This window comes from Camelina sativa, chromosome 19, assembly GCF_030686135.1.
Source record: "Camelina sativa cultivar CO46 ecotype springtype chromosome 19, ASM3068613v1".
NCBI classification, from domain to species: Eukaryota; Viridiplantae; Streptophyta; class Magnoliopsida; order Brassicales; family Brassicaceae; genus Camelina; species Camelina sativa.
This window is the reverse complement of record NC_141898.1, coordinates 6827650-6845490: the sequence shown is the minus strand read 5'-3', so window position 1 is coordinate 6845490 and position 17841 is coordinate 6827650. Positions and strand designations below refer to the sequence as shown.

The window sequence follows — 17841 nt, the reverse complement described above, 5'->3', positions numbered from 1 at the left end:
TACTACTATTTATAATTTTTGGGGTTTTGACTTTTTATTTTACATTTAAATTATAGTTTTGAGGGGCTAGAGTTTAGCATTTAGGTATTAGGATTTAATTTTAAAAATAGTAACATTTTTGAAAATTTAGAGATAATATGCTAAATTTAGAAACAAAACTTTTTTTTGCGTTATTGTTAAAAAAAGAATTAGTTTGTTGATGAGAATTGTCCTAAATAATATATATGTATTTATTGTTCTTAAAGAGATGTTAACAGAACAACAATACTGTACAAGTGTACATGTCTTCGCTCAGCATTATCTCATCCAAAGTGTTTTAGGACCTTTCGATTCTCTTAAGATAAATAAACAGCCTCGCTTTCAGTTTCATGTAACGTAATCTTCTGATCGTCGTAGATAAAATATCATAAAAAAAAAACACTTTACAAAAGCAAAATACAAAAACGTCATAATAACTTACTCCATAATTTTCTTTTCATTTTGTGACAAAAACAGAACCCCCATAACTAAGTTCTGGTGTTCCAGTAAGCAGAATCAAGCTTGACAGGGTAAAGATCACTGGCGTTTGCGGTTGACGTAGAAGACGACGTGAAAGGTCCGTCGGTGGTTGTCGTGTTCGTTATCTCCTCCTCACCTATCATGGCGTAATGCCTCTTCATCGCTCTCACGCTCTCTTCGTCTTTTTCACTTCCTTTGTTGAACGAAGCTTCAAGAAGCTTCGCAACATTCACCGTTGAATGGCCTTCTAGCATACTCACCACTGTCGACATCGAAGGTCTATCAGCCGGAGCTGGACTGGTGCAGAGCATCCCTATCTGAATCATCGTCATTGCTTCTTGTCTGTTGTAACTTGTTCCTAGCCTTGGATCTATTACTTCCAACAGATTGTTTTGCTCCCTTAGAACGTGCACCTGTGGAAGAAATTGAGATACATATATGATCCAATGATCTAAGGTTTAAGGTTTATGTTTCATGGTTTTCGAGGTGAACTGAAGATTTACCCAGTCAAGAAGGTAGAAGGTCTCGGCTTTGGATCGTGAGCTCGTGTTGCTCTTTCCGTGAACTATTTCCAGAGCCACAATGCCAAAACTGTAGACGTCGGCTTTATCTGTCAAATGGCCTCTCATGGCGTATTCTGGAGCCATATATCCGCTGCAAAAAGAGGAGTTTGTTTTGGTTAGAAGATATATATATCATAGAGGTGAAAATTCTTATTTGTCATTGATTAACTCACTATGTTCCGGCGACTCGTGTGCTGATGTGTGTGTTTTCTTCTTCATCAAGCTTAGCAAGACCGAAATCTGAGATTTTTGGATTTAGATCCTTGTCCAGCAATACATTAGTGGCTTTGATGTCTCTGTGTACGATCTTGAGTCTTGATTCCTCGTGGAGATAAGCTAATCCTCTCGCTATCCCGACACAAATCTTCTGCCTCATTGACCAATTTAGTGGTATCTGTGTCTCTTGAGGACCTTTAAATTGATAGGAACAAAAACATTGTTGTTGAGCAAAACAAAAATTGGATTGAAAAGAACGTTTTTAAGCTATGAGATGCTTAAAAAGGAATGACTAACCGAAAAGAGCTCGCGCGAGACTGTTGTTTTCCAAGTACTCGTAAACTAGCAAGAGCTGGTCACCTTCGACGCAACATCCATATAGTTTAACCAAATGTGGATGCTGCAGAGCAGAAATCATAGCAATCTCGTTCAAGAACTCTCGATTCCCTTGTTTTGATTTCGCCGATAGCTGCTTCACCGCGATTACAGTTCCATCAGTCAATGTTCCCTGTATTCATACAATTGACAAAATCTTAAAGATCATATATCATTCATCTCTCATAACATGTCATTTCACAGTATGATGCTAACCTTGTGTACAGGACCGAAACCACCTTCTCCGATCTTGTTTGCAGGATCAAAGTTATCCGTGGCAACTTTGATTTGCCTCAACGAGAACGAACTGATCTGGAAATCTAAGTTCTTGAAATCTGAGGTGAAGAAAGACAGTTGAGTTTAGGAAGAAACACAGAGACATAACACAAAATGAATTTGAATGTTAAAAAGCTATTTGAATACCTTTTTCCATCTGACTCTTAGGTCTTAAGCAGCCTCTCCACCATAATATACCTCCGATTAAAAGCACAAGAAATACGGTCGAAGCGATTACACTACCAACCACAGTACCAATAGAGCTTCCCCCACCAGATCCAGTGCCAGGTTCCTTTGGTGGAATAAAATCTAGAGCAAGATCATGGGAGATAAAGTCAAGAGACAAAAATACTCAAACAAAGGAGAAATCTCTCAGAGATAGTTTGAGGTTTAGCAAAACTTACCTGGATCTACCGATACAGCCGATATGAGAGGACCATATACACCTCTCGCAGGAATAGCTTGAGTTCCTTTCCCAGCCCACTGCAATCTTATTTCCACTTTCCCATTTGTAATCGTGACCGGAAATTTCTTAACCACAGGTTTTCCCACACCTTTTGCCTCATCAACAATATTGAAATCTTTCGCCACAAGTTTACCCTGCAAATGTCACACCAGCCAATTGATTCGTTAATACAATATTTCTGACAATCAAGAAAAAAGTTTAATCAAATTACCTGAACGAATATGTCAAAGAATCTTCTTCCCAAGGTGCTATACGTGGTGTTACCATTGAACATAATTTCAGCGAAATGAAGATTAACAGTATAGTTTCCTTCTCCCAGACACAATGCATAGTACGTGAGGGAGATGGCGGAGAGACGCGCGTGTGTGTAAAGCCTAGAATCTATGCTAGAATTTGTTATCTTAAGTTCTGATGAATTTGACCATTTGGTATCTCCAATGTTACTCCGATCATCATCCAAGAAGTTTCCCGTGTTGCTAGAAACCCACCCATTTTTACTATCATAGAAACCTTGTTTATCCCCTGTGTCAGCATCATACTTAGTCCCATTGCTTGTTATTTCATCACCACCACAGTTTATATGAAGGCCGTAGAAAGCTGGAAACAAATGATTAGTAACCGAAGATTAATCAGATACGCTAAATGTATTCATTAAGCAATATGGTTTTATAATGCATATATAGCTTCAAAGACTTACTTCTAGGACAGGTAATTGTAAACAGACACGAAGCATTTGAGCTGTAACAAAACAGAACGTAACATCAATATTATAGTGAGTGTTTATATAGATCCAAAGCTTTCGAAATGTTATGAGAAGTAAAAAAGACTTACGAGTTATTTGTCACTAAAGGGCTTGTTCTTGAAAACGTATTCCTGCAAATAAAAAGAGCCAAGAAACCATAAGCTTTATAGCGACTTTAAAGGCATGAGAAGTTTATAACATTTGTTCTTCTTACACGGCATTTAGTTCGCATTCAGTTTTAATATCTTTGGAGAAGTTATTGTAAGTAAGATCACTGCCATAAAAGATACAACAACCAAAGAAAACGTTAGTTCTACTGTTTTCACTACAAAGTATTGGATTATATATATGGGTGTATATATCGGTGAAGAACACTCACATTATGTCTCCTTTGTCTACCATCCAACTTGGTACTAACCCATTTAACATGTTACTTGTGAAGTATCTGCAAGATTGGATAACAAATTTCAGCTCAGTTTAACATTACTCGATAGAAAGCTTTTATTGAAAGAGAAGAAAGAAGAGAAGAGAAGAGCATCATACATGAAATCTACATTTGAAAGAGCGGCATATGAATCGGGGATTGGTCCACTCAGTTTGTTAAAGCTAAGATCCCTGCGAAATGAGTCTCACAATGTCAGATTAATTCCTTTCCATCTTCGATAAATCGACTTTATCCTTGCCGTAGAAAAAAGAGATTACTAACAAATTCTTTAAGGTTGTCCTCTCTCCAAGATAATCAGGTAAGTGTCCTGTAAGGTTGCAGTTCCTAAGAATCCTGCAACGAACAACGAGTATAAACAGAAGTTAGCTAGTTGAAGGTGGAAGAAACCAATACCAAACTCGTCTAGTGTGAGGCTCAAACTCACAAAAACTTCAACGATTTCATGTTGGTTAGTGGCGGAAATGGAGATTCAGGTCCACTCAAGTCAGTGATTCTCCTACAAAATTTCAAATTTGGAACAGATTAAATATACATTATTGAAGGTGGTGAGTCAGCCCATGAGATGAGAGGCGGAAATAATGAACCCCAACATGCAAAGTTTGTGTACTTACAAGTCTGTTATGGTTCCCAGAAGATCAATGGCCCTAGGGATCGGTCCAACTAAACCACTTGCTTGAATAACCCTGATTGATGAAGCAAAGCAAACATTTCAATATTTTATAAGTAACAAGTGAAAAATGAAAGATCTCATTAAGGTGAAAGGACTGCTTACAGTTTCGCAAGTCCTGTCCAGTTCTGGATGAAATCTGGTATAGTACCAGTGAACTGGTTGTCGCTAATACGACTATACACCAAGAGAGGAAAATATATATACAACAAAAAGTCAGAAATGTCCAGCAAAACATAACATATGTTCGATGATCAAATAAAAACACAGAAATACTTACAAATCAGTCAAAGTAGTAAGTTTGGCGAATGAACTTGGGATTTCCCCGGTCAAGTAATTTGAGCTAAGAAGCCTACAAAGAGTAAAACATAGTCTCAACACCAACAAAGACCAATAATTGGGGTTTTATTTTTAAAGAAAAAAGAGAGAAAAAAGAGTAACAGTCTGGTAGAACTTCTTACAGTCTTTGAAGGTTGGGAAGATCTCCGAGCTGCGGCGGTACGTTCCCTGAGATTTGGTTGTATTCCAAGACACTAAAAAAAAAACCACAAAATGTTGTTCCGGAAATTATAAACCAAAAAACAAAAGTAAGAGTAATCTGAAAGATTAGTGAAGAGCAAGAGATAAAAGAAAGTGTACTCACAGACTATAAAGGTTTGTAAGGTTTGCAAGTTCTTTAGGGATAGGACCAGTAATCCGGTTTCCAAGTAGTGAGCTGCATCATTTTTCACCATTATGCCAACAAAACAAAACCTCAATCAACCTCTACACATAAATAAAGCGCATATGAAAAGAGAAAGTCATAAATTCATACATGTATATAAGTGATGAGGATCCCCATTCGGGAGGAATGGAACCGTTGAGATAGTTTCTACTCAGATCACTGTCGAGAAAGAAGAGTAAAATGAGAGATTACTATATTAACAGATATTGAAACAATAAGAAGAACATTAGAGAGGGTTAAAAAAATTGGTGAGTGAGTGAATATTTCTGCTTGCTTACATCACTTGCAAGAAAGGAAGTCCTGAAAGATCTGTAGGAAGAGATCCTTGAAGGTCTTGTCCCTTGAGAGTTCTGAGTTTAACAAGAATTAAGAGGGAAAAAGAAAGAAAAAAAAGACAGGATTTAAAAAAAGGGTTTGCCAAATTCATAAGCCCATTATAATGTCGGCCCAATTTCAATCAGCCCGAAAGTAAAACATTATTAGATTGACGGACGTAACGTAATAACTACAGTAATAAGAATATTAAGATTCAAGGACGCGTCAAAAAAAAAAAAAAAGGGGTCAATAGCGACGGCGTCAATAAAATTGTCTACACATTGAAGCATCTATAAGCTATACTACTACTTGTATTAAAGATTAAAAAGAAACAAGTGGAATAAAATTAAATTAAATCATTGGGATAGTAATAAGCTTTAGAAAATGAGACCTACTACTTCAAAGTTCAAACAAAGTCTAAATTTTTAAAATTCATCAATACTAAATATATATATATATATATAGTTTTTTAATTTCTTCAGTGCCTAAAACTAAAATATTTATATTTTATGACGTAAAAAAAAAAAGAAAAAAAAGAGGGAAGAAGAGAGGGAAAAAAAAAACGCACATGTTGGTGACGTGGCAGATGCCGGAGGAGCAGTTACAAGTGACGGCGTTTTCGTAGCCCTTAGAGGGATAAGGAGTCCTCCATTTGCCTTCAGATGAAGTTTCGTTGCATGGATCCACCGAGAAATCCCAATCACTCTTCTTCAACGCCGTCGCTACGCTTTTTAAAGCTTCGACTGCCAAAATTACAAAGAGAGAGAGAGAGAGAGAGAGAGAGAGAGAGAGAGAGAACAAAATTGTTTAACACCGAATCATCAAACACATAAGTATCATATAAACAAATACAATACCTTCTTCTGGGGCTAATGTTGCAGAGGATGCGAAGCCGGAGAAGAGTATAAGAGAGACGAAGAAGAGGAAGAAGAAGAGAAGTTGTCGATTGAACGGCATTTCAACATTCAAATTTTTGTGTGGAAGATCTAATAATGGAATAGGAATTAAATTGGAGATTCTTATTTATTTGTTGAGAGGAGGAGCAGAGAGAGATATTTGTTGGGCGATGGAAAGAAGAAGAGTGAAGAAGCGTAGCGAGGGATGCCTTATTTGCTTAATGTGACGACGAATGGGGGAAGACGGAAGACATTTGAGAAAATGGAGAGGAGATGAGTAAGTCAACATTTATTAAACCAAAACGACTCTTTTTTTATTTTATTTTTAAAGTGAATAATATTTATATATTTTTGTGGCCTTTTTCTATCGTTTTTAAAATAAATAATTGTCAATTTTTTAAATTGAATAGGATAGGATTTAAAATGTGCCTACTTGCATAAAACATAGTGGGTCAGGTTGTGTGGAAAAACAAAGATGGAGCCAGCGAGTTTGTTGTACACTTCAAAAATAATTCGTTTTGATTCTTCTTTATTTGAGATAATTTTCATTATTTTCTTTGATGTATAGTTTATTGTTTTTGATTCCTATAGACGACTTAATTAGGAATAAAATAAGCAAAATGACTATGTCAATAGGTGATTTGAAAGAAAGAAACAAAAATGGATTTGGTTCTTCTAAACTTAAGGAATGAATAATTGAGCTATTTACTATTCATCCAATTATGAGATTATTGGTTGGTATCATAAAAGGCATAGATAATTATAACTTTTTTTTTGTAACTTTTATTATATGTTTGGTAGCTCCATTGTAGAAGGTATAGTAGTCTTTCTATACAATGACTATCATTACAATGGTTATGGTATGTCATATATATATATATATAAATTGAGTTAATATAAGGTCTTTTGATCTGTTTTATATATATATATATATATATATATATATATATATTTTAAATGTAAAATTTATTCGAAAAAAACGTTTTTAATTAAGTGATTCTTTAGCTTACAGTTTGTTAAGATGTTTAATCGTAAATACAAAAAAAAACTTTTTTTAGTGTGTAGCAAACGAGATCTCCATACATTTGTCGTAGCTTCCATCGCCTATGAAAAAACCATTTAACTATACTATACTAGTAGTTGTTTGAAGTAATTGTGAACACCATTATGCTTTAATTTGGTGGAACTTGTATCATAATTAATTTTCTAAAATTATTATAGTCAATTGGATACCGCTATATAGTTCGGGTAGAGTCTTCGACCCACACACCTGCAAGAAGCGAAATACTAATAATTAACGCAGCAAGTTCCACGATGGAGACATACAACTTTTTCTTCGTTTTTTTTTTTTTTTTTCTGTCTAAGAAAAAATAAACGAAACTTTAAGATTTCTTTTTAGCGAACAAATAATAAAGTACGTGCGGTCGTAATTAGTGTATTCTGGCTCATAGAGTCATAGGTAAGGTATACACGTAGAAAAACATAGATACTTCTAACATTGTTTCGGTTAAATCCATAAATGTAAGACGTGGATTGCCTAAGTATAGGATTTTTCTTGTCATTATTGTTATTATTATCATTATTTTTGTTGGTTTTTGCCTTTTCGTTATTGCTAGCTAGCAGATGTATAGGCATGAAAATAATGATAATAATCATTTGATGAGGTACTAGCCTAATACGAATTAAGGTTGAGTTTTTAACTTTTGGATTACAGAAGAACGTTGACGTACGTCGTTAGGGGATATTAATGTGGTGTTGTTTAAAAGATTTGTCTACGTCCAAGTCAATATTTTCACCACAGAAGAATGGTGTTCATCTTAGATTATTGTAGTTTTTATTAAAGAAAAGTTATTAAGAAAAAATACTATAGTTGAAGCGAAGTGGGCATTATCTGCAGAAATCGTAGATTAGATGATATCAAGAAACAAAAATTCAGAAGGATATTCATAAAATCTAAACACAATTATCAGTCAATGAGTACTTGTTTGCGTCAACTGTTGTTGTTCTGGAAATCACATGTTAATTTGGAACGTGACATGTTTTTATGTATTTTATATTATAGCATTTTTAATAGAATTTTCAATTTTGGTTTCTTCTTTCTCTTGACTTTGTTTTTTTCTTTTCCATCTATATCTTTTATAATTTCCAAGAGAGGAAATTTCTAACTGGAATTCGTAATATTTTATCTTATTAGTTCCGAACCATCCGTATTCGTTCATTGAACCTTCGGATCAAAGAATAAATCTCGTAGTCGTAGACAAGTCAAAGCCACTCTTATAATAAGAGTTAGGCCTGGGCATTCGGTTTAATCGGGTTATTCGGTTCGGTTTATTCGGTTTTTTGAAATTTCGGTTATCTTAAAATCTTGCCGAATTGAACCGAAATAAAATTCGGTTCGGGTTATTCGGTAATCGGTTTATTCGGGTCGGTTATCTGCTCTAAAATGTCTTCCGAACTAAACCGAATTTTTTTCTATTTCGGTTTATTTTAACCGAATTAGACCAAATATACAGAAAATAGGCAAATATATATCTGAAAATCTAATAACAAACCAATAACAAGCCTAATCACAATTTCAAAACTAAGCCTATTACATAATTATGGATCTAAGCCCAAACTCGTCAACAATTAGGGGTTTCCATGAAATGGTCGAAGGAGGCTGCGACGGCGAAGACATCGGCAATGGAACGGCGACAGCGACTGTTCAATGGAACGGCAACAACAACTGTTCGAGATCTGTCACATTAGATAAAAAATACAACACTTAAAACGACAATTTAGACAAATCTATGTTTCTTTTTCATTCTAATCTTTATGAGAAATTAAATAATCTAACCCTATATCATATTCAAAGGCGAATCTAAAACAATAATGATGTGTAAGAAAACTTACAATAATGAAGAGGAAAGATCTACCGAAGATGAAGGAGAGAACTGAAGAAAAGATGATAAGATCATGCGATGTTGGGTTTCGAAATTTGAGTAGGAGAGAAAGAGCTGGTGAGAGAGAGATGACGAAGGTTTCACTAGAAGAGGAGAAGCGGCTGGAAAAATGTAGAATAGATTTAGGGTTTATTTTTTTATCTAGAGAAAGAGATAAAAGGCCAATTGGGCCGTATGACAAATATTGGGCCTAATAAATGAAATAAAAAGTCCAGGTTTTCAAGTCCAAAAGACATTAAGACAATTTAGGGTTTTGTATTTTGGCATCTTCAAGTCGACTTCTTCTTCGTAAAGACAAAAGCAGCAGCCGAATTCTTCTTCTTCAGACAAACACAGAAGCAGATGTGAAGAACAAGATGGAATGAGAGGACAAAACCGAATAACCGTTCGGTTCCAGCTCGCCGAACCGAACCGAATCACTAACCGAAATCCCAAAATTATTTTGCCGATCGGTTTATTCCTGTTCACAAAATCGGCGCCGATAACCGAAAATCTCGGTTTTCTCGGTTCGGTTTGCTCGGTTCTTGCCGAACGCCCAGACCTAATAAGAGTCTTATTAGACTCGAGATAAGAAAGAACCCCTCATTGTTTTTTTGATCATTAAACAATAATGAAAAGTCGTCGAACAGTTCTCAAACTTTAAGTCATTTCTTCAGTGGAACCTTTATTCAATTTCTTTTTTGTCACACACCTTTATTCAATTTCTAACGTAACAATTTCTCAATAAAGAATCGAGTCCACAAAAGTATTTCGCACTATTTTATAATAGTATGTACGGCATTTGGAATTCGTTCAATGAACACTTTCTTCCTCTTATATTTTAACCAAAAAATTCAGAGAAATGTACGTGGTTAAGTTTCCTTTGGGTCAAAACATCGTCAAATAGGATTATTAGAATAAACAAAATTAAAAACACGGGTTCTAATTAGGTTTGCAGTTAATGTCGTGTACCAACTTTTGATATATTTGTAACGTTTAGTCTTTATGGACGGGACCTACGATCCAACTGTAAGTGTCAGTGACCCACTTGCCACTAGACATATATATATATATATATAAAAGTACGTAATTTAATACACTTGTTTTCAAAACTTTAAACAAAACAAAAAAACAGCATCGATAAGTTGAAACCAATAGGGCTAGAAACCAAGCAATGTGACACTGTAATCTTTAACGCGGTGAAAATATCTGCCAGACTTACAGAGACACTTGTGGGTTAACCGAGTAGTAAACTACCATATAAAAAAGTTACCGAAGGGAACAGCAGTCTTTTCAAACATATGTACATGTACACTGTAATCTTTCTAGTTTCTATGTTATAATTGCGAAAAGATTCAGAAATCGAAAGCGTTATTAAACTGGACAGAGAAAGAAGGCTGGCCAATACTTGCAAGTGGAGTATCAGCTCTAACAACTATTCCCGTTCTTCCAATGTTCCCATTCCATTTCGACCGACCCAACTGCAGTTTTCGATAGAGAAGTTATGGTAGCTAGAGAGAAAAAAAAAATAGTCAGGTTTGAAAGAACTGAAAAGAAGAAGGTTTGCTTACAGATACAGAGGCAAATGCTGAAGGATGTGCGTTGAGTGCGTAGCCGCATATCAGATTCAAGTCATCCCTCAACGAGTGAATAACTTCTGCTTTGATCCCGGGATTGCTTCCACCGAATGTGGGACATACACTGCTCCGGTTTATGAATTATGTAAGTTCAACAAATTCTTTATCAGTTGAGAAGGAAATGGAATTAGAGAAAGCTGTGTACCTGACTTGAACTGTCGGTTTCATCAGTAGTCCAGATCTACGCCAAGCCAAGGGTTGAGAAAGATCCAACGCAAATGATTTGTCAGGCCAATGTACCATTGGTGTGATTCGGGTTCCGCATTTATTCTGTTCCACAAACAAAGATATTTGTAACAAATACGTTTCCTATAAGAATAAGCTCCACATGGTTCATGAAGGGTTCCTATCTCTATCTAACCTTACAAGAGTAACAAAGTCTCATGTCTCCTGGATATTGGCCCTGAGCTTGAAGAAGACCGCCACAGAAAGGCACAAAACCACTGATCGTCAGTCCTTCGCCAGATACATATGTCAACTGCCCGTTTGGGAATTGCAAATCCATAAATGACTGCCCGAAGCACAAAGACGACAAGTTCAGGGAATCAGTTCCACATAAGTGAGAACGTAACAGCAGCTTTAAGGGAAAGAGCAGCTTACACAAGCTAAAGGATTGAGAGAAAGCATTGACATCATAAGCCACCTTCGATGCTTTGACCATAAAGCTGGACAGAGTGAATGCATACCTTTCTGTCACGCCAATTTACAGAATTACATGAGATTCAGGATAGAATTCTAATATGAGAAAAAAGTCACTGAAGTAGGAAACTTTTTGAAGCATACCTTCCTATCATATCCATACCAGAGCAAGTGTTGTTTTGATAAGTGTAACGGTAGAAGAAGCGTTGAATCACGTAGAAAGAGGAGTGGTCCAAGCTGGAGAAGAAAGAGAGACGAATTTCCATCGCTTGCAGTAGAACTCGAATGTGAAGCTTCTACCCTCCAGAGGTCTCCTCTGGCTGCCACTGAATGTTCCATACCATTTGTCCTACTGTCATAACTTGATGACATATCAATTGTTCCCTGCATTCCTCGAAAAATATACAATTACTAGATCAATAAGCAGAGAGAGAGAAAACAAACATTACGAAACAACTGTCAGTCTTGCAGTAACTTCACTAAACAGCGACAAAAAAAGAAGGAGAAGACTCCTCAAAACCCACAGCACAGTGACCAAGCTTGCATTATTTGCTTCAAAACATCACTAGTCCCCAGTAGGTTTAAATTTAATTAGCTTCGAAATATCACTAGTTTCTTCCGGATTCACAGTTGACATTACCATCAGCCTAATTCTAGCCTAAAACCAGCATCTATATTTCGAAAAGATATACATCCTCATTCTCTATAACCCGTTCTCTATAAGCTATCTTACATTGCAACTCAATCTAGAGATATCCATGCAGCACTGTCAAACTTGAAGGCAAGACATTTATTTATAGACTGCTATAAAACACACAAATTCAGGTGAAACGCAGAAGAACAAGAAGCCTCAAAATCTGTTGAAAACAAGTACCTTCGATTTTCCAAGCAATCCAGCCGTTCGTAGATAGGAATCAGCAACTTCCTCCTCAGACATAGTAACAGAAGCAGTGTCATCAGTTTTAGAAAACCCTGAATCCCTCAACCGTTCTGCAGCCAATCCCAAATCACCTTTTGTGTTCACATAAGCCATATGGCTCCTTGTACTGTTATCACTCTCCACAGAGACAACAAGCTTGTTACTATCGTCGTGCAGGAACGGTATAGGCAAAGGCAACCTCCTAAAGAATTGCTGAACCATCACGTTTAATCCAGCACCGAAATCAACACCAGCTTGACCAATCTTATTCCCAATATCGAGAATCGCTGAGACACCGTTGATGGGTTGACTAATACCAAACCTAGAATCCCTAATGACACTGAAATGTTGACTTGGGAACTCGATATCGAACAGTTTCGCCTTGTGAAGATGGTGATGACTCGGTGGCCATGGAAACGAAGGTGGATTTATCTGAATTAAACCCGTAAAACCCTGAGCTAGTCGATCAGCTAAGTCTTGCCCATGTCGTTGAACCTCTTCCCAAGCTTCAATAGATCTCTCCACTGACATCTTTTTCCTCTTTTTCCTTGCTTATTCAAATCCTCATGCGAAATCAAACACGGAAAGCTCCGAAATTTATGAGTGAAACCGACTTCTGAAACCAGGATCTAATTAGGGCTGAAGTCAAAATTAGGGTTTTGACACAAACTCAACAGAAACTCGCAAAACAGGGGAGACAAAGACGAAAAGATCGGAAATTTAGGGACTTTAGTAATCAAAGATTTACAGAGATGGCCATGGAATCAAAGTTGGAAAGAGAGAGAAGAGCTTTGAATGACGCGAAGTGGGTAAAAAGCACACAGATTCACCTTAAACCAGCTACCGCCACTTTGAATTGAAAGCAAATACCCTTTTGGGTCACTTGATGATGAATGATGATCGGCCTCTCTCCCTCACGCAAAACAAGTTTTAACCAAGAACTTTTTTTTTTTTTTTTTTTTGAGTGTTCACTTCCTTAAAATATCAAATCTTTCTTTGTCCCATCCCCACCCAAAGAGGAACCTCTTCAAGTCTTTAGAGTTTAGAGTTTAGACTTCACGGCATTACTTATCCAGAAAGACTCTCAGCCAGGTAGAGGGTGATGATAAGTATCAAATAACCTAACCGAACTTTCGCTAACGGATAAAAAACAATCACGTCACTCAAATGGGCCTATTTATTAAAAAGGCCTAGCTCTTTGATTATCCGGAGGCCTAGATATGAGAAAATCTTTTTGGGTTTATGCAACTGAACAGGCAAATGCAACTAAGATAAATAAACAATAGCAAAGTGCCAAAGTGCCAAAGTGCCAAAGTGAACATGGATGATTAATCGCTATATACATATGAAAATAGCTAGAGTTGACACTGTAAAGTGTAAAAATATGTTCATGGACAATGGACATTCGTATAAACTATAATATAAAAGTTGCCACCTACATGGTAGCGACAGATAAAAGGAGAATAAGGTATTAAATTATTAACGTTGTAAGTTGTTTGTACATAAGGATTAAATTTTTTGAACGTTGGATAAGTTACTTTTCTTATTTTATTTTTATGTGCTGCATGGCACTAATATAATCACATCGATTCTTTTTTATCTCTAGGGTTTTTTTTTCTTTTTCTTTTTAATTAGTGTACTCCCACTTTGATTTATATCTTCTTTGGGATGTACAATAATAGTAAAATTGGTTGATAACTTATAATATTAGAAAATATAATGATTGTTGTCTTGCTTGCTCTTTTATAGGCCAGAACGTTTCTTATTTATTTTTAATTCTCAAAAATTTATTGGAGAATACATATCATGCTAGAGACAAAATTAAAGAAGCAGATCTGCAAAAGAATACAGTAATAAGCTAGCTTCTTCTTTTTTTTTTTGCCGTCAGAATACACTTAACTAGCTATTGGCTAGATTCTGCAAACCTCACTATCAATATTTTTATATATCTTCAATATGAATTAGTATATAACATTTACCTAAAGCATGATAAATCCGTATCTTCTTATCACATCGCATCTCCATACCCTAATATGAGGTATTCTATATATCTTTGTTGTGACTCGTGAGTTTGAATTCGAAACACAAAATCTCATCTTGATTGTGTTTACTCTTTCTGTCCCCGCCACTTCTCTTCTCCAATTGTTAGTCAGCGTGGTATAAATCGTCAAAAGAAAATCGTGTTTTCTGTATTGAGTAACTTATAATGTAATAATTAAGTCTTTGAAGACGAAATTAGAGATATAATTAGTTTTTGTACACAAATTCAGCTTACGAGTTACGGCCATGCAGGCATGCACTGATAGCAATACGCCAATACCCCAAGAATTGAAATAAAATCATATGTCTTGGCTTACCAGTTACCTGCCACTTTGATAGCTTCTTTTCTCACACAAACATTTTATTTTTGTTTTTTTTGTCACACATAAACATACTAAGCCAAGCGCCAAAGGTATTAAAACGCATAAGATATAATAAACCACTCTAAAGATATAAATCGCGTCTTCTTATCTTTACCTAATATATAACAACTTAATATGCATCCTTTTTAGTAGAATTGAAGGCCTCTCCCATTGATTCTCTCTGTGGGGGCCTATGACATTCTTTTGTCAACGTGCTCATTACATTATTGACCACTCATTCACCACGGTTTCCTGATACTACATGGCCCCCATTTCATATCTTAAAAAAAAATGAGAATCTTTTGTTTTGAATTATTGGATGTGGGATAGAACTGTAGAAGACAATCTAGATTATAAATAGGGGCAAAGTACATAGGCGATAACTTATATTATTCGGTATTTTATCTTTGAAGATAATGTATGTGTTTAACTAAAATTTAACACTGTAAATATGTTTATAGACACATGCGCATAAACTAAAGTTGCCGACATCTGCTAAGGTTGTAAAGTTGTAAGTTGTAACGATTTAATTAATTCGCAAAGTTAAATAAGTTACTTTCCTTTTTCAGTTTAACTCTCTATCGTGGGGGAAGTCACGACACCAGTCACCAGTACAACAATACTACTATTTTTATTTTATCATTTTAATCATATGTGCTGTCACTAATTTATCACATCGACCAGGTGGCTCTCCATAGTAATTTGGATTTAGTGTTGTGTAATTACTGCCACCTTGATTAAATCCACTTTCGGTGTACAACAATAATTAAATTGTTGATAACTTAAAAAATTAGGGAAGATTATGTAACCATTGCTTCATGATTAATTTTTAAACTTCACCATTAAGCTTTTTATTTATCTTCTAATTAAATAATTTACATTTAATAATTTTGTAACATTTACGTAAATCATGGTAATCAACTTTATTAGAGCAATATGACATGCATCCCCCCTTCGATCAAAACACATTCATGAGTGTGTTTTTTTTGTTGGTTACCCTAATTTAAGTTTCCATTATGACGCAAAGATACACAATAATTAGGCTAATGTCGGTTAGATAACAAAAATGAGTGTAATCAAATCGTAAGCTAAATCAAATATAATCACATTAATGAGAAAAATCCTTATTATTAAATGATGGTAAAACAAAAAAAATAAGGGGAAAAACAATCAAAGTACACTCGTTGAATGAACTAATATCACTGGACTAAACATATTTAATTGTTTAGGTACTTAAGGTATTTATCCATCAGTTTATCAGTGATAATCTGATACGCCTTTTCGCTAGGATGATAAGCGTCAAAGAACACATGAGTCGATGGATCCGAACATGTAAACGGAGAAAATTTATTGCACAACTCCATCAACTCAATTAATCCTGTACCACAACATCCTTTATCTGCTACTTCAAATCCTACAAAAATTCAAAAACGTATCAATCATATAACATTTATGAACGTTAATGGAATAAAAAGATCAGTTCATGATATGTCATAGTTACCGTATTTTGTAGGATTTTTTATGATGTCAAGAAGAGTTTCGTAAACGTCGATATATACTACTGTGCTGGGCAGCTCTTTCGTTAGAGCATCCAAACTAGAAGATAGCTTTGAATTGAAATGAAGTGCCATGTTATTCAAATCTTCAAAGCATAATCTTGTAAACCCTCCAAATAGTGTTCTTTGTGCGGGTACACATCCAACCGGTACTCCGCTAAACACTCCGATGTATTTAGCTCCAAGTCCAGATAATTCCTAACACGTTATAATTAAGAATTGAGATATCATTTCTTGGTTACTTTTGCGATTAAAATGATGTGGGTTTATATTATACATAATAAAAAGAAACTTACTTTGATGAAATCTGATGCCAATTGAGCAAGATATTCAGCATATGAGTTACGACTATATTCGACCGATCGAACCAAATAAGTCTCAGCGAGATCATTACTGCTAGAGACCACTAGAAACAAACTTTTCTCCAATATAAACTTAAGTTTTTCTTCTCCAAAGTGTTGTTTAATTTTTGATAAATATTCTTGAAAGTACTTCAGTTGGTCTGACATTGATACGACAGACTGAAAAAAAAATATATAAAAACCAAAAGAAAATTAGGAATAGTTATAAAAATATAACATATATGTAAAAGATATTCGTACCAATACTGTAGATGTTAATGGATCATAACCGGAACCTCCAGAAGCAAAAATTACACCTTTTAGAAGATCATCTGCCTTTAGGTTCGAGCCTAAATATGGTGGTAGTGTCTTTGCTATCCCTAATTTTTCCGCTGCAATGTTGTTTAAAAAAAATGTATATATATATATATATATATATATATATATACATTATAATAAAATAAAGATACAAATTAAATAGACTAAAGCGATTAGAAAACCAAAATGATATAGAGTTTGTAATGAGTTATACCAATGATGTCGGATGGAACTTTCCCGTCTGAAAATCTACCGGTAGGAATAGCACCAGGGAAATCTCGACCATAGGGAGGAAAATTGGCCTTAAGAAGAGTGGGGATGTCATTATTATTTCCTGTATCCATGATTGAGTCTCCAAATACTATCAGTGCTGGTACTGTTATGTTGTTCCTAGGAGCTTAATTATAAACACACAAAAAAAAAACAGATTAGAACGTGATTAATAAAAGAACTGAATTTGTAATTTAAATCTTAAACAAGTTTATTGTATGTACCACTGCCTGTGGTCGCTTCTACGATAAAAGACAGCAATAGAAAACATATAAATCGCGGATCCATGCTACTAAAATATTATTTAAACGAATGAGAACTAATTTCACAATTTATTATATATTTGTGCAGATGATGATGTTTGAGAACTGAGACATTCTTACACATATATATATACAGTCTGAATATAATTTGATACACATAATCTAAAAACATAAAGAAGAAAATTGTTTAAAAAGGAAACAGCAAATCCTGGCAACCGTTTTAATAGAAAAATATAAAATCAAATGTATAGAATCTTATATAAAATAGTTTGCCAAAAAAAAAAAAAAAGAATCTTATATAAAATAAAGTGATCTTACATACATACAAATACGGTATAAAATAATAACGTTTTATAGTAATTATACGTTGTATATACACGCAGTTATATATA

The 17841-nt window shown here is 35.0% G+C and overlaps 3 protein-coding genes and 1 long non-coding RNA gene across 6 annotated transcripts; all 4 read right to left on the bottom strand.

Moving 5' to 3' along the window:
* Positions 1–358: 358 nt before the first annotated feature.
* LOC104779523 (putative leucine-rich repeat receptor-like serine/threonine-protein kinase At3g14840) lies at positions 359–6519 on the bottom strand. Its single transcript, XM_010503893.3, has 24 exons — positions 6145–6519; positions 5856–6030; positions 5251–5322; positions 5063–5131; positions 4892–4963; positions 4710–4781; positions 4529–4600; positions 4354–4425; positions 4193–4264; positions 4006–4077; positions 3843–3914; positions 3680–3751; positions 3516–3581; positions 3351–3410; positions 3226–3267; positions 3092–3132; positions 2606–2991; positions 2333–2528; positions 2076–2237; positions 1869–1987; positions 1575–1785; positions 1235–1472; positions 1002–1152; positions 359–911 (listed from the first exon to the last, which is right to left on the bottom strand). The coding sequence occupies exons 1-24, from the start codon at positions 6242–6244 to the stop codon at positions 507–509; spliced, it is 3069 nt and encodes a 1022-aa protein (XP_010502195.2). The 5' UTR covers positions 6245–6519; the 3' UTR covers positions 359–506.
* A 2172-nt stretch (positions 6520–8691) lies between these two features.
* Positions 8692–9669, bottom strand: LOC147920267 (uncharacterized). The gene is made up of 2 exons (XR_015590471.1): positions 9076–9669; positions 8692–8919 (listed from the first exon to the last, which is right to left on the bottom strand). It is a non-coding gene; the product is annotated as an uncharacterized LOC147920267 (long non-coding RNA).
* Positions 9670–10265: 596 nt separating this feature from the next.
* LOC104745762 (uncharacterized) lies at positions 10266–13410 on the bottom strand. 3 transcript variants are annotated; one of them, XM_087502845.1, is made up of 7 exons: positions 12255–13410; positions 11525–11764; positions 11342–11431; positions 11103–11252; positions 10887–11011; positions 10676–10805; positions 10266–10585 (listed from the first exon to the last, which is right to left on the bottom strand). In XM_087502845.1, the coding sequence occupies exons 1-7, from the start codon at positions 12828–12830 to the stop codon at positions 10460–10462; spliced, it is 1437 nt and encodes a 478-aa protein (XP_087358971.1). In that variant the 5' UTR covers positions 12831–13410; the 3' UTR covers positions 10266–10459. The 3 variants fall into 3 exon arrangements, with proteins under 3 accessions (XP_087358971.1, XP_087358972.1, XP_087358973.1); XM_087502846.1 differs by having other exon boundaries at positions 11525–12154; positions 12196–13385; XM_087502847.1 differs by having other exon boundaries at positions 11525–12033; positions 12196–13314.
* A 2399-nt stretch (positions 13411–15809) lies between these two features.
* On the bottom strand, positions 15810–17594 carry LOC104765296 (GDSL esterase/lipase At3g14820). Its single transcript, XM_010488985.2, has 6 exons — positions 17411–17594; positions 17131–17313; positions 16860–16990; positions 16554–16778; positions 16203–16455; positions 15810–16115 (listed from the first exon to the last, which is right to left on the bottom strand). Exons 1-6 carry the CDS (start codon positions 17472–17474, stop codon positions 15919–15921), a joined length of 1053 nt encoding a protein of 350 aa, XP_010487287.2. The 5' UTR covers positions 17475–17594; the 3' UTR covers positions 15810–15918.
* Positions 17595–17841: the final 247 nt, after the last annotated feature.